Below are 22,064 nucleotides of genomic sequence, written 5' to 3' on the forward strand. Positions count from 1 at the left end.
GTTGGGGTGCCTTTGGAGAACCCACAGGCCCCAGGCGTGGGCTCTGTCCTGGGTGGGGCAGCCCTATCTCCGGGTGTCCCCCTCCCCCGCCCGGCCAGCCTTGACCTCACCCCTGAGGTCACAATGGTCCCAGTGCCCGTGGGCTTCCCAGGGCCGGTGCTGTGGACCTGGGCCCTGTTCTGGGCACAGTCCCCGCGCGTATCTGCGTTCCGCATGTGGCCTCGGGCTCGGCCCCTCTGTCTCTGGCTTCCGAGGGACCCTGAGACCCCAGGCCCAGGTGCCCCAAGCCTGGATTCCTGACCTAAGAAACTGTGAGGTAGTAAATGTGTGTTGTTTGAAGCCACTGGGTCTCAGGGTCATTTGTTACCCAGCAACGGATAACCAGCCCATGTTCTGTTCCAGGGAGAGTGGGAATTAGGTTATGGCCTCCCATCACCCTGCGCCACAGTCCAGCTGCAAGGCTGCGGAGAGAGCGGGGTCCCAGCACAACCCCTTGTCACCATACTCGGCTGCTGGAGGCCCTACAGGTGGGGCTCCCCTTGGAGTGAGGGACTGCTGGGGCCCTGACCAGCCACCTCCAGCCCCAGGCGTGGCTCCCCCTGCCCAGCCGGCCCCTGGGCTCAAGCCCCTGCGGCCACACGGTGCATGCAGCCCTGCACCCTGGAAACAGCCATGTGCCTGCGACCAGGGCCCTGCTGGGGGAGGCCTCATAGACGACAGACAGCCCCTGCTCACCCCTGAGGCCGTGGGCATCCCCCGGGGTTCAGACTCCAGCTCTGGGACTGACTTGTCTGAAGCTGTGAGCTTTGCCCAAACCGGGCTGACCGTGCCCCCCTTCCCCCAGGGGCTTTGGGTTTTCTGTGAGACGTGCTCGGTGCACAACAGAGCCCGGATTCTCCCCAAGGCCCAGAGCTGAAGCTCTGAAATGGGAAGGGTCTTGCGGGAAACCCTGAGCCTCACTGGCTCCCTCCCAGCGCCCCGAAGGGCAGAGAACTAGGCCCATGCGCTCGTTTGTGAGGGCAGGTGCCTGGAAAGCCGGACCCTGCAAAGCTGCTGGGCAGGTGTTTGGGGGGGGGGCGGGTGCCCCTTCTCTGAGACTTGTCCTCTGATGCCTCTGGAGTGTGCCTGGGGCACCTGGTGGCCTTGGCCAGGGGTGTGCAGCAGCTGCCCTCTCAAAGGCTCTCATGTCTGTTCCCAAATTTCCAGGAATCTTGAGAGCTGGTTGTTAAGCACAGCCACAGAAGCTCACCACGAAACGCGTTGTATGACATACAGGTGACACATACCCTGAACTCATCACTTCCGGATCATTTGACTAGATTTCACTGTGCCCTAGGGGTTATTGACAGTCAGGGATCTGTCTGCGGGGAGCCATCCTGCACCTCTGTGGGACTCTGCACTGTAGGGACGCCCGTGGCAGGAGATCAGCCCCAGCGGGGGGACCCCACAGCCGCCCATGAGGCACAAGTGGGGCCCCCCTTTCTCTTCGGAGAGCTCCCTTGTAGATGTTTGCCGGGCTGGCTGCGCAGCATGGGCCAACCCGTGTCTCCCCCGCTTGGGAATTTGCAACTGGGGCCAAGAGTAGACCTTGGGGTTGGGAGGGGGGCCCCTAGGGCTGCCCATCCCCCTTTAGGGGTCCAGGCAGTGGGGAGGCAACAGAGGAGGGGACAAGCCTGGGGCCCTGCAGATTCTGGCCCCTTTGGGCCTTTGGGGGTTCCAGCCACGCCCTGGGCTAATCCACTTTTCTGCAGCCTCCTCTCTGAGGGAGAACCTTCTGGCAAGCCCTGGCCAGGTACGATGAAGGAGCCGCTTCCTAGGGGGCGCACTCCGGTCCCTGCAGGTTCAGGCCAGACTAGATGCCCGGGAATTTGATCTTCACACCGGGGCAGTGGGAATGGATGAACCTCCCTGTGGACCCTCCTCTGCTGTGGGGGATGCGGGGAGGTCACGGGCTGTGACCTGGGAGCTGACATCTGTCTCTCTCCCCACCGCTCACCACCAACATGGCCAGCTGTCAGGGTCGAACTGCTGTCGGCTGGGTCATGCCTGGTGCCCCTGCTGAGACCCAGGGCATCCTTGCACCAGGGGCACCGCCTCTGCCGGATGCGGGCTCCCTGCCTGGGAGCGCTCGCCACCCCGGATGGGGCTGAAGCCCAGAGAGCGGAGGCAGGCGGGAGGTCACACAGGGTCGGGGTGCCCCACGGACCCTCTCCCCACTCCTAGGAGGCAGGCGGGGCTGGCAGGGAGGTGCCCGCCTGTCCCTCCCCATGTGGCCGGCAGATGGCGCTGCGGGCCCAGGCAGGCCTCTGGCCACTGCATCCCTGCAACCCTCCCCACCCCACAGCCCTCCCTGCCCAGAAGGCGTTTGGGGAGGGGGGCCTGGGCAACCTGGGGCTGCTGACCCCACTGCCCACGGGGAGGCGGGTGCTGCGGGCCAGCGCCAGCTCGCTCCCCGCTCGGCGCCTCTGCGCGGGGTCCCTCCAGCTCCACCCCTGCTGGAAACCACGCCAGGGGATGCTGCTACTGCCCCAGAGTGGGGGGGAGCCCACCTGCCACAAGGCCCCCCTCTACCCGCACCGCCTCCTGCTCCGGGCTGCAGCCAGGTCAGCCCCTGGGGCCTTGAGCGGTGTCTTCCCCTGGAATGCCCTTGACAAAGACTCTGCTTGGTCAAGCTCCGGAACCTTCTCCTGGGCCCAGCTGCGCCCTCTTATGACGTCCAGTTTTAGCAAGAAGCCCCCCCGAAGGCCCCCCACTTCAGATCAGTGTCCTCATCCCCCCACCACGCTGGACCCCAGAGCGACCCCAGAGCCCTGGTCCCTGCATCTGTTGTGATAGCTACCCCTCCAATAAATCCCTCTCACCCTCTTCAAGAAGTGTCCTATTGTTTTAACACCCAGTCCCTCCCCACCACACCCCTGCTTTCATAAGGAAACTCTTTGCACTCCCCTATTTGCCCTCAGAGCCCCCCCCCCCCCCGTCACCTCCCCTATGAGGCCACCCCTGCTTTCCCTGGGCTCCCATAGCATTTATTCATATTTATTCAGCATGAGCTCTCCCAGTGCAGGCTCCGGCTGGGCCCCCTGGGAGGAGGGAGGGGGGAGGCCGGGCAGTGACAGCAGGTGCCCCGCGGACAAGTTCCCTCCAGAGGACCGTCCCCCAGGAGACAAGGGGCCCCATCTGACCCCCTGACCTCCTCTCATGATGCTTAAACGCACAGAGCACGACGAGCCTCAGGGGGCTTTGCGCGCAGGGCCCGGATCCCACCCAGGCCGGGGCTCTGGGACCTCTCGCTGCTGCTCCCCCTTCCGGGCCTTGGGCTCTGTGGCTCTACTTCTGGCCCCAGCACTTCCTACATCAGGGCGGGTGCCACCCCTTCCCTGAGCCTCCTGTGGGCGCGGGTGAGGGCGTCCTCCTGCCTGCAGGCGCCTGCGGTGCAGCCTGTGGCCCCTGGTCAGTTGGGTGCTGGCAGCCCACCCAGGCTCACTCTGCTCCGTCCACGCACGCACTCTTCCGCCCCGGGCTCCAGCACCTGTCACTGCTCTGGGCGGCCTTTGCTGACGGCCCTGGCCAGCCTCGTGCGCCTGCCCCGGCCCCCCAGTCCCAGGGGGTCCCCTCTAGCCCCTGTGCTCCATGAAGGTGGATGCTGGAGTCCTCCCTGCTGTGCCCCAGCACCCAGTAGGCCCCCATGACGAGCCTGCCGGGTGAGAGCAGCAGGTGTGCTCCCTTGTGGAGGCCCCCCGGGTGGGGGTGGGGGTGGGGTGGGGGTGGGCGGGGGTGGGCGGGGGTGGGGGTGGGGGTTCTCCTTGTGTCTGGCCCTGGGGTCCCCGCAGGTGCGCAGCCCAGGACACGCTGTGCTTTCTAGGGTCCACACCGCTTTCTAGATCCCTCTCCAAATCTGTCACAGAAGAAAGCGGAGAAAGGTTTTCTCCTCCACTTTCTGGAAATGAGGTTTTAAAAATAACTCGGAGGCGGTGGCAGCGCCAGGAGGGGATTATCTGGGGGTTCGGGCTGCGCAGGGCCTCTGCTCCTCGGGTCTCCCCCCCGCCTCCCCCTGCGCGGCTCTCTCCACCTGGACACCCTGGGCGGCCTCTCAAGGAGGCAGGCACCTCCCCCCCTAGAGACGGGGAGTCACGGAGGGAAGACACGCCGTGGGAGTGCCACTGAGAGGGGAGGAGGCCTGGGAGGAGATGGTGGCCGAAGGAACACCTGGGCCTGGACTCCGTGGTCTCCCCAGGTCCTTGCTGCCCTCCCTTCTCTGGTGAGCTCACCACTCACCGGCCACATGGCCTCCTGGGCGACTTCGTGCTCCTCAAGCACCGTGTCTTTCCTGCCACAGGGCCTTTGCATATGCAAAGTGTTTCTCAGACCCTCTTTCTCCCCACTTCACATGACATACTGTCCTTCCTTAACCTCAGCTTCGATGTTATTTCTCCCGCGAATCTGTCTCGGGTCACAGACTAGGACATGGGGTGTCCCCATGGCCCCTTCCCAGCTCCCTGACAGCTTCCTTCTCCAGCCTTTATCATGATTGATAGTTGTTTTATTTACTGACTTGTCTTTCATGCCTCCGTGAAGGTAGGGACAGGGGAGCAGGTGACAGTTTCCACACCTGCATCACCTGGGCGCTTACTGTTGCTGTTTCAGGGCCGGCCTGTCGTCATTGAGGGGGCTCCAGGCCACCGGCTGACGATGCCCCCAGGGATCAGGGAGGTGGGGTCTGGAGGTGTGGTGGAGCCTGGCCCCCCCCCCCGCCTCCTCCCACCCCCCACAGCGTGCCCTGGGACTGCTCCTCAGGTGACCTCTTGTCCTCACACCATCTGCCCTCGGGTGTGGTGGGAGGCTGCATCCCCCCGGGGACGCCGACGTTCAAATCCCTGGAATCGGTGATTGTTATTGTGCGCGGCACAGCAGGACTTTGTGCCTGTGATGAAGTCAGACAGCCTCAGATGGGGAGATTATCCCAGATTTTCTGGGGGTGCCCCTCAAGGCAATCACACGAATCCTGGGGGGGGCAGGAGGAGCTCTGATACACGGAAAGGAGGCCATGCGACCGCACAGGCAGGCAGTGGGGCGACGCGGCCACACACAGGGAAGCCAGCAGCCCCCCGCCCCCTGGAAGCTGGGAGACACAAAGCACAGATTCTCCCCTGGAGCCTTCGCGGGGAGCGTGGCCTGCGGACACCTGGGTTCCGACCCCTGGCGACACCATCGGTGGTGATTGGTCACAGTCGCCCTAGCAAACGAATGCAGGGCGCCAAGACACCCGGGGTCTGGGTGCGTGGTGGGGGCAAGCTGGAAGCCGTCCTGCAGGTGCTGGCACCCGCCTGCTCAGGTGTGGGTGCCCCTCCCAGCCTCCCCGGCAGCCAGGGGCACCTGGGGACCTGGAGCGACAGCATCCACGTGCGCTTCCCTCTTGTGCTCTTGGAAGGACTGCCTGTCGCCCCTCTGCCCAGCTGGGATGCCCTGCGGCTTGATACCGGACCTGGGAGCACCACCCGGGTGGGGGGCACAGCTGGGGGGAGCCACGACCCCAGGGAGGGGCCCCGTGGAGCAGAGCTGCCCCGGCCACTGCCGCAGACGCTGCAGGAGGGATGAGGCTCCCTGGACCGGGGACTTTGTTCCCGCGGCACCCTGGTCGATCCGGCTCGGCTGAGCGGCCGTGATGTGGTCCTGCCCCCAGAGGCGCCCAGGCATGGTGTGTAGAACACGGATGTCGGTGGCGGTATCATGTGGTCGGTCCTGCATTAACCCCGTGCTGTGGAAGCCTGAGCCGCCACCCAGCACCGCCACCGCCCCGACTGAGTGGCTGGAACGTGGGATGATGGGGAACACGCCCCTCACGTGACTTACCGGCACCCTCGTGCCCGTGGGCCTCCGGCTGGCGGTGCCCCTGGCCCATGAGTGCATGGGGGCCGGCGCTCAGCCTCCATATGGGGCCTGGCCTGGCTGGGGGCTCAGGAGGCGGGTTGGGCCAGAGGAGGGTGCTGTGCCTCGCGCGGGGGCCGACGGGGCTGGGGTGCTGCTTCTTGGGACCCTGCCATAGCCCTCAGGGCCAGGGCCTTGGGAATGCTCCGCGGGGCCCGTGCTCACGGTGGGGGAGGGCGCCCAGGGAGGAACTGGGGAATCCGGGGGACCCTGTGCCCCTGTCGTTGTGTGCGAGCGTCAATGCACCAGCAAGAGCTCGCAGAGCAGAGCTGGGGAGGGTCCGGCCTTGGTCCCCCCGGCTCAGAGACTGGAGCTTCCCCCTCCCGAGGTCCGGCCGGTGGGGACGGGGGCACTTCTTTGTGTCTGGGGCGCATTTCCACTCCTGTCACATTGTGTCATCCTTCAGCACCCTAATGTTTTAAACAAATATTTTATTTGTGTCTTTACTGGGGGAGCGCACGTGTGCAAGTGGGGGGAGAGGACGGCGGGAGGGAGACTCCCAAGCAGACTCCCTCCTGAGCAAGGGGCCTGAACCAGGGTGCGGGGCTCTACCCCATGAGCCTGAGATCACGGCCTGGGCCGAAATCAGGAGTCGGATGCTTAGCTCACGGAGCTCCCCAGGGGCCCCGGGTACCCTGATTCTTCCACGGGAGCCAGGTAGGTGTTTCAGCTGTTTTGTAGATGGGGAAACTGAGGCCCAGCGAGATGACGCGGTTTGCATGGCCTGCGGTGAGTGTGTCCAGTGTCCTCTCCTGAGCACCATCCCGGCTCTGCCCCCTCCTCAGCTGCTGTTCTGAGGGCGGTGGGAACCCCTGAGGGGCAGCTCACGGGGGGACAGGGGTTCAGCCCTCCCACTGGGACCGACCGCGCCAGAGCTCCGGCCCAGACGGGGTGTCAGGCCCACTGGGGAGAGGATGGAGCAGCCGCTTATCCTCACCATGGCAACCACGGCCTCCCCGGCCTCCTACTCGGGCACCTTCCTAGGCCTGAGGGTGGCACCTGACCCCAGGTCTCTAACCAGCCAAGGCACAGCCCCTGGTGACTTCCAGTGGGAGGGCCGGCTGGGCCTCTGAGGTGTACGGGGCAGGCAGAGAGGGCTTCCTGGAGGAGGCAGCGTGAGCCGGGGCCTGAACCATGGGTGTGAGTCTGCACCGTAGAGGAGGTGTGGAGATGCACACACGCCAGAGAGCGGCTGAGGGGCCAGGCGTCGGAAGACCCCTCCTCCTCCCCCTCCTCCTCCTCCCCCTTCTCCTCCTCCCCCGGGTGCTGGGCTCTGCAGCGCTCAGTGGGCTCGGGTAATGCGCAGCCCCCACCCCTGTCCCGCTCCGTGGTGTGCGCCGGAGCTTATTTCTTGCTCAGGAACCAGTCTGAGGCTGGGGGCCGGGGCCTCCGGTCTTCCCCTAGCGTGGCCGGTGGAGTCCCGTGCAGGCCGCAGTGCTGAGGACCCCCGTAGCGGTCAGCACCCACCAGCACCTGTCACGGGCTCACGTCCCCACTCCCCCGGCGATGTTGGGTCCCCTTTGAGGGACCCAGAGCCCAGCCGGTCCCTTGAGGCCAGGGGCCTGGTTTGACTACTGGAGTCGCTGAAGACGGGGCTGCAGATCCACCACCCCCTCCGACCCTGGGAGTACTCGCGGGGTGCCTGCGGGATGTCTCCCTGTGAGCACGCAGGATGGGGACCGGGGGGAAGAAGAGGCGTGGGGGTCCTTGAACCTGGGTGGGGGCTGGTGTGGAGGGGCCCAGAGGTGTCTGGGTGCCAGGGTGGGGTTGGATGGCTCCTGAGCAGGGCAGGTGAGCTGCAGGGGCGTGGTGGGACGGGGACCTCCCCCTCCGGGGCCCAGCTTACTTCCAGGTGGGGTCCCTTTAAATGCAAGGTTCTCTCCCCCCACAGAAGCCCCCCCCCCATCTGTCTCCTGGGCAGCCAGGTAAACAAGCCCCATCTGCAGGTTGCTGACATGGCTTCCCCTCTCTCGGGGGACTCCAGCCCCGTAGGTCTGCCCCCTGCTCCTGTAGCCCCTCCAGGTGAGTCCCGCGGTGGAGGCAGGGATGGGGGAGAAGGAGGTGTCCTTGCCTCTGGGGCTGCCGTCCTGCCCCCTCTTCCTGGGAGTGGGGAGGTTTACCAAGGTCGCCGCAGGACAGAGCTGCGGGGGGCGGGGCACTGACCTCACCCCCCAACATTCCCTTCTTCCCTCTCCCCTCTCCGCCCACTATCCTGTGGCCTTCCTGGGAGTCCTGCAGCCCGTGGGTCCCTGAGACACTCAGGGGTTCTCCTCACCCCTCAGGCCCCTTCCAGAACATTCTCTGCCCCCCCTTCCCCACTGCCTCCTAAAACCCCAGTGCCGGGTCCCCGGTCCTCAGATGTACACACCCATCACCCCTCCTGGACAAGGGCAGTCATTCACCCCCTTGAATTTGGGACCCTGGCCCTGACCCTCTCCATCCCTGTGGTCGTGGCCGAGGTGGCTTCTTCCTTTACCCTGGCCCCTCGGTTCCCCAGACTCCCCTGCAGCATCCTGTCCCCCTGCCCCCATCCCCCACCTTCGCCCCTGCCTTGCCCTTGGCCTCATCAGCGCCCTGACTGCAGCCTGGCCCTGACCCCATCCTCGGGAGTCGGGAGTCTCGCCGGGAGTCTCGCCAGAGCTCAGGTCCTCAGAGCAGGACTCCAGTCCTCCTGGAGCGAATCGCAGCCCAGCATTTCCAGCACGTTCTGTGTCCTCCCTCCCTCCCTCCCTCCCTCCCTCCCTCCCTCCCTCCCTCCCTCCCTCCCTCTCTGCTCACCCAGCCCTGCCACAATCATCACACCCGCACACACACCCTCCTTCCCTGGGCCCTCTGTGTTTTATTGTCCCAGCCTGGCAACCCCCCAGCTGCCCGCCCACGCCCCGCCTGCACCCATGCAGCTGAGTGAGCTGGGGATAAACTCAACCGCTAATGCTCTTTAAATTCCTGACTGTGAGCCTGAGGGCCTCGGTCTTCACCGGCTCCCATCGCTCCCTCTGTCCGGTCTCTCTGGCTCCGAGCCCCCCACCTTCCCCACTCAGCTGCTGGCCTTGCTCCCTCTTTCAAGAAACTAAAGCCATGGGAAGAGGACTCCCGGGGCCCCAGCCCCCCAGGCACCTGCCCACCTGCACCTGTGCCCACGGCTCTGTCCGCCCAATCCCGGCTCTCAGCAGGCCAGGGAGAGGGGGAGGCGCTCCTGCCTACTCAGGCCACCCCCACCCTCCCTCCCCACTAGCGTGACATCTTCTCTCCTCGCTAGATCTTTCCAGCGACATAAAAGCATGCAGTTGTACCCTGTCTCTTGACCCCTCTTCCCTCTCAGCTACCGTCCTGTTTCTCTGCTCCCCATTTATAGCAGACTCCTCACAAAGGTTAGGTACACTCGCGGCTTCCCAGGCTCCCCTCCCACCTGCTCAAGAGCTGCCCTCCCTTCCCCGCACTTCACTAAAGCAGCTCTGCTCAAGGTCACCAGTGACCTCCATGGAGGAGAGCGGGGGTCAGCTCTGAGGCCTCGCCTGATGGGACTCGTCAGCGTCTCTGGGCCCAGGAGCGCCCCTCCTCCTGGCCTGTGCTCCTGGTCTTCCTCTCCCGTCACTGCCTCCTCCTCCTCCCCCTCTCCCTGGCCTGCCCAGAGAGGGGGGGCCCTAGGCCCTTCCCTTTCCATGCCCTGGCCCCGCTGCCTCATTCCGCTCCATCTCCCCGGGTCTCGCTCCAGCCGGGAGCTCCTGCCCCAAGTCCAGACTCCAAGCCCACTGTCCTCCACGTCTTCCACCGGCCCCTCACCTGCATCGCTGCCCTGCCTGTCCCCTGGGCCCCTTGCTGCCGCCCTTACCTCCTCACCTGCCTGCACGGCAACAGCCAGGCTCACCTGGCCACAGGTGCAAGTCAGAAGGCGGCACTCCCTTCACGGGTGCCAGGGTCCTCCCCTCTCCTCCCCTGGGGGCTGCCTCCAGACCTCCTCTCTTCTCTGCAGCTTTCTCTCATCCCCAGCTCACAGCCACACCACACAGCCTGCCCTACCTGCTGGCACTGAACCCCAGCCACACCCCCAGGAGGCCTGCAGGGCAGTGGGCTGGGGGATGGACAGGGACCCTTCAGCCCCATGATGGGAGTGCCCTGCCCGGGCCTCCTTGGAGCTGCCCCGCGGTGCTGAGCACAACTGTTCCTGAACCGGCCCCTCTGGCCTTGTCCACAGCCCCCTCAGAGCCAGATCCCCGCATCCCCACCCACGCCACCACCTGGGGACTGGCGGCTCGGGCACATCCATAGGACCGAGCTGGGAAATCACCCTCCAGTGACAAAGTAGATTTATCCGTGCCATCTCATCTGTGAGGGTGCAGAACAGGCTGGATTGTTCCCGACTCTTAGAGGGGGACACTGAACGCACCGGAGGGTTGATGTGCTCCCAGGGGAGGGTGTCCAACAGACACAGAACCAATTCACCCTCTGTCCCCTGGGGTTGCTCCTGCCCCCGGGCCCCAGGGTCGCTGTGCCAGGCTGGGACACGGCTGTCCCCTCTGCCTGCAAGGCCTGGTATTGGGCCCCTCTGTCTCCTCCTGGCTAAGTGCTTCTCCGTGCAGTGTCCTCACCTCATCCTCACTGGCCCTGATCCCACCTGCAGGCTGGGCTCCCGCGGTCCCCCCTCTGCACAGCCTAGCATCAACTTTCCACCCAGAGTGACCACATCACCCTCCCCGGCCGCTGCTGTGAGCTGGGCCCGGCGTCAGAGCCTGTGCAGGAGGCCCTGCCAAGTTCCCCGGGCTCCTCTGTCCCAGTCTTCCTGGGAGCAGTGCCGAGGGGCCCACCCTTTGGCGCCCTCTGCCCTCCTCATTTGTGGGCCCTGGGCCCTCGGGGGTTGGCCTTGCGGCTCCCCTGTCAGCCCCGGGGGACGGGGCACTGAGCCTTGCAGGGCGCGCCCTGGGGCTGCCTCTGGGCCAGCCGCACTGCCCTCTGTCGCCCCCGGGGCCGTGGCTCCCCAGGTCCTGCCGCGCCCCCGGAGCCCCCATTCCCGGACATCTACGGCGGGGATGCGCAGCTCTGGGCGGCCCACTTCCGCGGCATCGGGCGCGCCTACCGCGCGCTGGGCAAGGAGGATGACTTCGCCATCCGCGTGCTCACCGAGGACTTCACGCTGCCCTTCCCGTTCGCCTGGCCACCGGGGCCCGACCCGGCCCATGGGCCGCTCTTCTATGACCCGCACGACCGCGCGGGCTTCAACTTCCTGCTGCGTGGCCCGGGTGCGCCGCCCCCCGCGCTGCTGCGGCCCCTGCACGCCACGGCCCAGGCTGCGCTGCGCAAGCGGCGCCTGGAGCGCCTGGCCCTGAGCTACGCCAGCGCGGGTGCGCCCTGGCCCGGCCTGCTGCTGCTGGCACCTGCGCCCGGCCCTGCCGCCTTCCCGGGGCCCGAGGCTGCCCCTGCCGGGGCCCCCGGGCTGGGCTAGCCGCAACCGCGCCGCCAATAAAGTATTGCTCTGCTCCGCTCGTCCAGGCTCTTCGATGGGCATTCCCGGGCAGGCGGGACGGGGGGGCTGAGCCCGGGGTGCGACCCAGTTGCCGGTGCCGCCCGGGAGCCACCCGGGGCTCCAGGGCACAGAGAGTGAAGGAATGAGGTCGGCATGGCCCCCGGCGCAGGCTGTCCAAGGGATGGGACCCGGGATGGGGGCTTGTGGCCGGGCGGCCACCCTCAGGGCCTGCATTCTGGACCCCAGAGCTGGGGGTGGTTGCCCATCCCTCAGATCAGGACACTGAGGCCCTAAAGGAGCATGGGGATCGGGTTCCCTGCACATCTGCAACCTCCAGTTCAGTGGTTTCTCCTTCCTCCAAGATGAGGGTTCTGGGGGGATGGGGCGCCTCCTCCAATGGCCCCCAAAGCCTCTGGTGGGCCCAGAACAACCACCGGCAAGCCAGCCTCCATCCCGGGTGCGCCTCCCGCTGTGGGGCAGCTCCAGCAGCACAGAGCCTCTGCACGCATGGCCCTGGCAGGTTCCTCGGCCGACCCGGGGGCTAGAGGCTTAGGTGTCCTCCTGGGGGGTGGGGTGGGGGGTGGATTCCAGGTGTGCCGGGGAGGTGGGCGCCCTGGGAGGGTGCGTTCTCACTCCGGTGCAGACAGAATCCGGGTTCTTTTTTTCCTTTCTTCTGATCTGGGAGTTATTTATAGCTTCCCAGTCGTGGGCAGAAATGGTGTTTCCAGAACCTTGCTTGGTTTGCTTGGAGAACCAGTGACAGGAAGGGCTCACCTCTGGAAGAGAAGGAGGTGCCTGGGCTCTGGAAGAGGGGTCCCCAGCTTTCCCTCCGCCCCTCCAGGCTCCTTCCACCTGTCGACTTTGTCTTTTCCATTTTATTGGGATGCACAACAGTTCCTTTGTAATATCTGTGCGTCTGGCTCCCCATAGGGCGACAGCAGTAATGACACCAGGTGCTGTGCCTCCTATGTTGTGTATTAATTGTTTAGGTCCACCCAGGAGCAGTCCCTAAACATGGATCCGAATGCAGTTTACTTGAGAGTTGACACTCAAGTGGGCGAGCGAGGAAGTGACAGAGGAGGGAAGGAAGGCCTTGGCCGGTGCGAAGCCCAGAGAATTAACCCTCTGGACACCGGGGGGTCCCCATGGGGGCCCTGGGAGACGGCGCTGGGTGCTGACGCATGTCCCACCCCAGGGGCAAGGCAGACAGGGGTCTATCACCACCCCCGGGCGGCTCCTCTGACGGCTCCACCAGCCCTGTGGGGACAGAGCTCGTGCATCTCCCAAAACAGCAGAAACGGAGCCGCCATTGAAATGTTCCTAAAACAAGCTGGCAGAGGAATTTTATGGCTGCAGGGAGTAATGACAAAAATTCAGGATTTCTGTTTAGTATTTTTAAAATAGATTTTTTTTCTAGAAATGTATTTTTTTAAAAAATCTAGTTGATGAAAGTATATTACTCGGGGACAGATTGGAAATAAAAGTGCTGGTCCTTTGCCACCACTCGTTCGAGAGGCATTGACCGAGGGCACAAAGATCCCAGATGAGTTACCTGATGAAGACACTCACATGATTAGAAAGAAAAAAAAAAGTAAAAGGCGGCAATAAGTGCTAGGAAGAAAATGAGAAGGGGTGGACCGTATTTCACACAGGGTGGTCAGGAAGGGAGCTGCAGAGGGGGACGCAGAGCCCCCCTCTTCACGGGGGCACAGGCTTCTCGGTTCCAGGGCCCTTGCACAACCACAGCCTCATGTCATCCTCATGGCACCTCCGTGGAGATGGCAGACAGATGAGGACATGGAGGCCTCGAGAGGGCACAGGGCTTGCCCAGGGGCACGAGGCCATGTGTTATTAGAACTCGGTTAAAACCACAGCCTGCCCTAACAGGCTTAAACTACAAAAGGTTCAAAAATGGTTTATAAAACTGGAAGATCCAGAAATAAACTGAGCTTCAGGTAAGGTTCGATCCAGGACTCAAGCCTTGCTTCGGGCAGTAGCGCACGTTGGCTGACTTGGGCCTGTGTTACCTGAACCCACCCCCTCCCCCCGGTTCCCTTGACTGGGTTGTAGGGACTGGGCCTGGAGCACCGTGCGAGCCTCAGTAGGGGAGGAGGGAGGAGTGATGGGGGACGGCCTCCATGTCCATCCCAGCTGAGAGGTGTGGGCATTTGGCCCCAGGGCTGATGACATCTTCCAAATCGCACGTTTTCTCTTCCAGTCAGAAATGCTGGTCCCACGGAGGAGCGTGGTCAGAAAAACGAACGTCTGCCCTTCAGTGTAGAGGGGGTTGGAAACCTGAGTTGTGTTCTGAGCACGGGGGGCCGGGTGCTGGGTCCAGTGCTGGGGCTGAGCGTTCAGGCGGGGGAGGCGCGGGGTTGGCAGGACAGCGCCCTGCCCGTCACCCCTTAGATGAGCGTGTGGGCAGTTGCTGTTTGTCCTGCGGGGAGAGCCCGGGGCCCTCGCTTGGCCACTGGGATGCTCAGAGCTCATCTGTGTCAGGTCGCCCTGGGGCAGAGCCCAGCGGGGAGAGAACAGCTGCCTCTGCCGTGACCATCATGTGTCCCCTTGTCTTTGCCCCGGCGGCCACCCCTCCTCTGTCCGGGGCCCTGCTGCCTGCTGTGCCTCCCACAGAGCCTGGCACCCACCTTCCCTCCGCTGACCTTGCTCGCTGGCCTTGCTCGCTTGCTCAGGTCCGGGCGGGGGAGCCCACGGCCTCGTGGGTAGTTCCCAGCCCTGGGCAGCAGCCGGGGGGCAGGGCTGTGACCTGTCAGTGCGCAGTGGGGAAGCCCGTGTTGGCAACGGTGGGTGCTCACCTGGTATTTTCTGAATTTGTGACAAAGGCCCGGGAATGCAACTGGGGTACCCCCTCCATTCTGGGTGCAGGTGGGCCCTGGGGGAAGGGCAGGGCCCTGGGGCGTTGGTTCAGAGCACCCAGGCTGGATCCCCTACCTCACCATCGCCACGGGCCTTCCCAGGGAGACGGGGGTGGGGGGCGTCACGCCCTTCCGAGTCCTGTTGGATTCCTGGGCTGCTGAGAACAGGGGTCGGGGCACCCTCCCCCCCGCCCCCCGCCTTTGCTCCATTTTCCTCTGGAACAGACTCTGAGGAGCAGCGAGGATGTTTAATTAATTGCAATTACAATCTTCAAAGGAAGCCGAGAGTTGAAAGTTGTTCCTAATTACTGTGTTATGATGTCGGCCGGCTCCCCAAATTGATTGTGTTAGAATTTCCGATGGAGGATTAATTGAGTTGCCGTGAGGACCCACTCGAGTCCCTCCCTCTTCAGATAACACCCTGCACTGGCCTGGAATGACAATGAAGGCCCGGCCACTGGGGGCTGCAGGCGGGTGTCTGGATGGAGGGCTCAACGCCCAGGTTGGGACCGGGGGCGTCGGCGTGGGCGGCCGGATGGGCTCCGGGAGGGGTCGCCCACACCGCGCACCGAGAGCATCCTGTTCCCGCCTTCTGGAACAACCCAGGGCGATGGGTGGGGTCGGGTGACTAGGGTGGCCAATGGGTCCTGGGCGCCATGTGTCTGTCACTTCTGGGCCAGCGTGAGTCTCTCTGCCTGGTGACCCGGGGGTGCTGGTGACAGTGGCTCCTCCAGCATCCCGAGGCACGGGGCCGGCCTTCAGGGCCTCACAGCGGCTCATCCCACGGCGGGCTGGGAGCAGAGAGACCTCACGAGGGCTCTGGAACATGCCCTGGGGGTGGGCGCCAGCCTGGCTCCCGGGGAAGAAGAGGGCGCCCCCCTCGTGTGTGGGGCACCGGTGCGCTTGCAGGACGCCTGCCTCCTCTGTGGGTCCAAGGTTCTGGCAGCGAGTCAGGAAATGTGTGCAGTGACAATGAAGGAAAGGTCTGGAAGGTCTAGAGAGCTCGTTCGGCTGCTGCGACCTGGGGGCGGGCCAGCGTGGACAATCCAGGCAGACCTGCTGGACATCGGAGCAGAGCGGGGAGGCCGCGGGGTTTCCTGAAAGCCGCCCGGGAAGCAGGGGAGGGCGCAGCCAGGGGCGCCCAGGCCTGGGAGGGATGGAGTTTCGGGAGCCCGCTCAGGGGGCGGCCCAGGCGGCGGCGAGGCCTGCGGGCTCACGGGCTCAGCGCTGAAGCAGGTCTGTCTGATGGCGGCTGCATCGCCCCGACGGCCCCCGAGGCGTGCACATGGGCCTGGGCTTCTCATCTGTGCAGCGGGCCGGCCCGCACGTGCCCGGGGCCCGGGTCTTCTCTGCTAGTGGCGCCGGGGACTGTCCCTGGCAGGGCCGCTGGGGCCCACTTCAGGCCCTGGCGCCGAGTTAGGGGTGATGGGTTCTCCTGTGGCCCTTTAATTCCGAGCACCAGAGAGCCCTGAAGTTCCACTAAGGGGAGCTGCTGATGGCTCCGGCCATGGGGGAGTTGAGAGGAACCTCGGGGACAGGTGGGGGCCGGGGAGGGGTGGCTTCGAGCAGGCCACGCCAGGCTTCACCTCAGAGGGCGCCGGGAGGCTTCCAGGGAATTCTGAAGTTTGGTTGAGTCAGCGTCCCAGCCCCAGACCAGGCGGGTCCCCATCAGCCCCTACTTTCTCAGCTGGGGAAACTGAGGAATGCCATAATGGCTGGGCAGGTTTCCGTTGTGCTCCCAAGGGCGGCCCTGTGTGGTGGCCAAGCTCCCCGACCTCTCTGAGCTCCGCGGCCCTCATGTGTCAAGTGGGGTGATTGGGGGCAGGGTTGAGCCATCCCGGGGACCCCAGGGGAGGGGGTGTGTCGGCGCTCGGCCCAGGCCTGGCTCATGAGGGCTCGGCCCCACGTCTGACGGTGGGGCGTCCCCGGGGTGGGCCTCCGTCCCCTGACCCCGGTCCTGTTCGCGGTCACGGCCACGCTGAGTCACCGCCGGTTCCCAGGCCAGGCGCTGCGGCTGGAAAAAGTCCCAGGGAGCCGCCCCCACTCCCCTTAAATGCACATTTGTTCCAGATCCATGAATATGCGATTGTCGCCCACCTCCTCCGGGGGACTGCGAGCTTCCTCCACTTGTGCAGCAAAACTCTACATTAATCACGGCTAATTGCTAGCGGGACTCGTTTATGTCAAGAGCCGTTATTCCAGGGAATAAAGGGGAATAAAGGATGGCTCCTTTCAGGAAGCGCCGCGTCCTCCAGACGGAGCAATGCCAGACCCAGACCAGGCCCCCGGCCCCCGCCCGGCCCACTTCCCGCGGCCCCAACCGCCTGTGACAAAACGTGGGGGCCTCTGGCCTTTGCTGAATCTTCAGGGAAATGAGCACATCCATCATGTTCACGCATTTTTCTGAAGTTGTTGTGAGTTTCCTTGAAACCAAGGAGCAGTGTTTTTTTTTTTTTTTTTTTTTTGTCTTTTTTTTTTCCCCCTTTTTTTGGCAACAACAGCTGGGAATACAGTGACACTTTCTAAAAACTGCCACTTACTGCCTGGGGACGGGGCAGGGGAGGAGCCCAGCCTGCCAAGCCCCGGGCCCAGACTGTGCGCCTGGCCGGATGGGATCCTTCCTGGCTTCTCCAGAGGTGCGGGGAGTCCGGGGGGCGGGGCGAGGCTGGGGCAGGTCCGGGGTGGGCTGGGGGGGGCGGCAGGGGGGAGGCAGGCTCACCAACCAAGACCCCAAAGACAGGTCCATCCAAGGGCGGTGGAGGGGAGTCTCTGCATGTGACTCGTTTGCACTGGGGCGTGTCCTCAGGAGCTTACTAACTGGAATATTGCTCCCTGTTTCCTTATCATCAGGGTGTGTGACTGACGTGTGTTAATCCTGCCCGAGGCCACACCTGTGGGCACTGGGTGTGCAGAGCTGCAAGAGCTGCGTGCACATAATCGCTTGTGTCTGTGCCCATGTGCCCGTGTGCATGTGTACATGCGTGTACCCGCCTGTGTTTGCACGTGGGCTTGGGGGTGAGGACACGTGTGCACCTGTGTGCATCTGCATGTGTGCATGTACGTGCGTGCGTGTCTGTGGGCACCTGCGCCCACCAGTGTTTCTCGAAGGCAAATGAACAAAGCGCTTTGTGGTCCCAGAAGCTCCACCCACTGAGCTCTGGGCTCTGGCTCCGTGATCTGAGGACCATCTTGCTGAGGTGGAGACTGCGCCTGAGCGGGTCTGGGGTCGTGCCAGGGTTGTGCCAGGGGCCGCACCCGAGGACCAGGCCCACAGAGGGGTGAACAGGTGGGGGCAGCCCCACCTCCCCCTCGTGCCCCTCCCTCCCCCTTGACCGACCCCTGCTCTCGCCAGGCCTCTCCCCGTGCGGTGCCACCTGGTGACCTCAGCCTACCTGCCTGCAGGCAGTGTCCCGGGCTGTGTTCCTGCACGTCCCCCCCAGGCCCCAAGGCTCACAGGTGAGCTGTGCCCACTGTCTTCCCCCGTGGCCCTGGGGAGTCTCTGGCTCCTCCCGCACCCCCACACCTCCCCCGGGAGCCCAGCGCCTCCCTGCTCCCCCTCGGCTCCATCTCTCTGGCTCAGGCGGTCTGGGGATGGCACCTCCTCTAGGAAGCCTCCCTGGCTCCTCCCACACCCCGGGGTTGGGATCCCCCAGGGCCCCCCCCAACCCCGGGGGGGTTGCCCAGCTCAGGGATGGTCGCTCTACCGGGTGCCGTCCACTGCCGGGGGCACAGAGGCAAATGCTCTGTGGTCCCAAGTGTTGGGGACGTGAGCCGCCTGCGAGGACCTCGGGCTGCAGTAGATGCCCCATCTCCTGCCCCGGACGCTGAGTCCCCCCCACGTCCCTGGGGGATGGCGGGCAGGTTCCCACTGTGGCCGGTGCTTGGCCCGGGGGCCGGGGGCGGGGGGCACGGCCTTCCTGTGGCTATGTGCAGAGACGGACCCAGATGCTGGTGACAGCACCGGTGCTGACGGCCGCCTGCGTGCCCTGAGGCCACCTGTAGCCCGGCGGAGGCCGGTGGGGGTCCTGTCTGTCTGTGTGTCTGCCCTGAGGCGGGAGCTGGCCCAGCGGGCTGCGGGGACCCAGGCGAGCAGCGGGGGACCGGCCAAGGCTGCGGAGATGTGGGCCAATCCGCGGGGCCAGGCAGGGCGGGTGCGCCCGGATCCCTCTCCTCGGGCAAGGAGCCAGCAGTCTGCGCAGGAGCACGGGACCTCCCTTTGGGTGCTCGGCACAGCCAGCTGGATGCGGCCCCGCCCCGGGGGGCTCGGGTGGCCTCGGGAGGCCTGGCAGCCCTTCCCCAGCCTGGGCACAGTTCGCAAAGCCCTTTCTGTGCGTCCCCGTCCCCCGGGCCGCGGCTGGTGAGCGGGTGGACTCCGCCCCGTCCACAGGGCCGGCCCCGGGCTATGCCGCAGGACCCCACATCGGGGCGGTGCCGGCCGGCTTCCTCTGGCCCTGCCATCCGCCCCAGCTTCCTCGAGGTGCCTGGGCTCCTTGCCTCATCAAACTCCAGCCTCCCGGGAGAGGCCGGGCCTCCGGGCCAGAAGGACGCGGGCTCCTGCCCAGGCGTCTCCTCCGAGTAGCGGCGCCGATCGGGCAGGTGTCTTCCTGACCGTCTTTGGCTCCTCGTCTGCCCGCGGGGATGAAGTGAAGCGAGGTGCACATAGGACCCCAGCGAACTCGGGGACCTGGGTGGGGACCGGTCGTGCCGCTCCTCGGGGAATCTCCACGTCCCCAGGCAGGCTGGGCCACCTCCGTGGCGCTTCTGAGTCTCCGTGAACGACCAGATGGCGTTTTGAGCATTTTAATAAGAGCTATTTGCAGTGTTGCTGCCATAAAAAATTCCTGCTTAATGAGCAAATGCACGTCGGTAGTGAGTTAAAGGCGCTTGGATGTTTTAAATATTATGTACGTCGTGTTCGTGTTAACAAACCTGATTTTTAATTACACCTTCCCCGGCTGCCTGGCTGGGCTGAGGGTAGGGGAAGGGAGAAAAAAATCAGGCAAAACAAGTGTGCTTTGCTGTCAGGAGCGACAGCCAATTTCCTGAGATCCCCTCTTTGCCGACACCCCACCGACGGCCACGTAGACTCGGAGCCCCGCAGGGACGCGAAACCGCCTCTGACCCTGCCCCCAGCCCTGACCCGGTTGCACGTGGAGCCCTCCCCTGGTTGGAACACCCGCCCTGATCCCTGCTTGAACACTGAGACGAATCCTGGCCACGCACGTCCTGAGCCCTGATCCCCATCAAACACTGAGCGGGGACCGTGGTCACGGACTGAGCCCTGACTGCAGTCACAGGCTGAGCCCTGATCCCAGGGACTAATGAAGGCTTGGCCCCGCTACAAACTTTGCCCTATTCCTGGCCATGTTCTGATCCCCAATCGCAGCTATGGACTGAGCCTTGATCATGTTCACAGACCAAGCCCTATGGACTGAGCCTTGATTAATTCGCAGACCAAGTCCTATGGGCTGAGCCTTGATCATGTTCACAGACCAAGCCCTATGCACTGAGCCTTGATCATGTTCACAGACCAAGCCCTATGGACTGAGCCTTGATTAATTCGCAGACCAAGCCCTATGGACTGAGCCTTGATTAATTCGCAGATCAAGTCCTATGGACTGAGCCTTGATCATGTTCACAGACCAAGCCCTATGGACTGAGCCTTGATTAATTCGCAGACCAAGCCCTATGGACTGAGCCTTGATTAATTCGCAGACCAAGCCCTATGGACTGAGCCTTGATCATGTTCACAGACCAAGCCCTATGCACTGAGCCTTGATCATGTTCACAGACCAAGCCCTATGGACTGAGCCTTGATTAATTCGCAGACCAAGCCCTATGGACTGAGCCTTGATCATGTTCACAGACCAAGCCCTATGGACTGAGCCTTGATCATGTTCACAGACCAAGCCCTATGAACTGAGCCTTGATTAATTCGCAGACCAAGCCCTGTGGAGTGAGCCTTGATCAGTTCACAGACCAAACCCTATGCACTGAGCCTTGATCATGTTCACAGACCAAGCCCTGTGCACTGAGCCTTGATCATGTTCACAGACCAAGCCTGTCCTCATGTGCTGGTGACCTCGGTGACCTGTGCTGGTGGGTCTGAGCACACAGGGTCATCCAGTGGCCCCAGGGAGGTGATTTGGGCTTCTGGGAACGTGTTGTGGGATGGACTCCTTTGCTGACAGCTTTCTAGGCACCCAAGTGTCCTCTCCATCCACAGTGTTCCCTCCTGCTGCCCTGCGAGGGTCCCCAGTCCCTCAGGAGCCCTGTGGTCTCATCTGTGGGGACAGCCGGTGCGGTGGCTGTGGTGGTGTGTCCGTGTGGTAGGCTGTGTGTGTGCATGCTCCTCGTTTCTCCACATGCCCCCACTAGGACGACCTGCTCTCCCCTTTCCCAAATGGTAAGATGGTAGCTCTGGGAGGTAGCTGCCCACAGGTGGGGTCAGCTTGGGTGCCGTCGGCGTCACCAGGACTGGAGCAGGGTCCTCGCCGAGGTGGGACCCTGAGAGGAGCGGCTCCCAGGAGGCCAGGCGAGTCAGCCTTGGGGAGGAGCTGTGTGGGGGGAGGAGCCAACGAGGGGAGGGTGTCCCCGGGCTGGACCCGGACCACCCCATGGTCCCTGCCAGCCTTTGAATGTCTAAGTGTCCCGATGCCCCTGTTCCCGGGGACGTTCTGCTGGGTGTGCACCCTGGGGCGGGTGCATGGAGTGGCGTGTCCTAAGGTGATGGGCTTTGGGCAGGGGGGCTTCCAAGTGCTTCCTTGTGCCCCCTGTGTGAGCTTGGGGAAGCCCCAGAACCTCTTTGAACCCCGCTTCCTCTGCTTGAGGGTTCGTCCTCCCTCATGTGTGGGTCGTAAGGGCGACACAGCAGGCACTCAGGTGACTCTTAACGGAGCCCAGGCTGTGGGGTTTCAGCCCCTTGGGAAGCCTGGGCTCTGGGCTGAGCACAGGCGCCCTTCTCAGGGTCCCCCCCACCCTTGCAGCAGAGCTCCACGCACGCCGGGTCCCAAGGATCTGGGGCTTCCTGTCTTCCTCCTCCCCATGCAGGCAAGCGTTGCTCCCTGTGACCAGCAGTGATGGTGGGTGCATCCAGGTGGGGACATTAGGTCCTGCGACTGCGGTCGGCCCAGGGACTTGTCACCCCTAACCTCAGGCTTGGTTCTTCACGGTCCCAGATGCAGCCCTTCCCTGGCTGGGCATTTGCAGAGCGCCAACTCTGAGCCGCGCGGGACAGGCCCCGGTGACACACAGGGGACGAGATGCAGCCCCTGCATTCCCGGAGCTTGTGCCCAGTGCTGGGAGACGTGCAGGATGGGTCCTAGGGGGCACGTGGACCGTGGTGATCGCTGGGGAGGTGAATGGGGACTCCGGGGCGGGGGTGGCGGGAACCCGAGGATGTGATGTTGCAGCGGAGCCTGGACAGGGAGGAGGAGGCCTGGGGACCCGGCGTTGGGCACAGGGCATGCAGGGCCACTGCGGGAGGGGGGCCCAGAGCCTGGGGGCAGGCCAGGCGGGGCACAGGGCTCAGCACCACCAGGCTCTGGCTGTGTTTCCACGCGTGTAAAGGGAGGTGACAGCTCAGTGAGCAGCCCCTCCTCCAGGCTGGTGCGGGTCCAGGAGGGGACCAGACAGGACCCCTGCCTCCCGGGTCCTTCATCCCTAACCTCAGGGGGACCTGTGCAGCCCGAGGCGTCCCCAGGGGACCCAGAGGTCAGAGCCGGCTTCACAACAGCACACAGAGCTGCGTGCCTCTGGTGCGGACACCTGTGCAGAGCGTGTGCAGGCGGCGGGTGATGCCACCC

At 64.3% G+C, this 22,064-nt stretch overlaps 1 protein-coding gene across 1 annotated transcript; it reads left to right on the forward strand.

The window, feature by feature from the left end:
- Window positions 1–7,880: 7,880 nt before the first annotated feature.
- CUNH8orf90 (chromosome unknown C8orf90 homolog) lies at window positions 7,881–11,456 on the forward strand. Its single transcript, XM_055314045.1, is given in 3 exon segments — window positions 7,881–7,959; window positions 10,905–11,269; window positions 11,271–11,456. Coding segments are annotated over 3 exon segments (630 nt in total).
- Window positions 11,457–22,064: the final 10,608 nt, after the last annotated feature.

Source organism: Nyctereutes procyonoides, unplaced genomic scaffold, assembly GCF_905146905.1.
Source record: "Nyctereutes procyonoides isolate TBG_1078 unplaced genomic scaffold, NYPRO_anot_genome, whole genome shotgun sequence".
NCBI classification, from domain to species: Eukaryota; Metazoa; Chordata; class Mammalia; order Carnivora; family Canidae; genus Nyctereutes; species Nyctereutes procyonoides.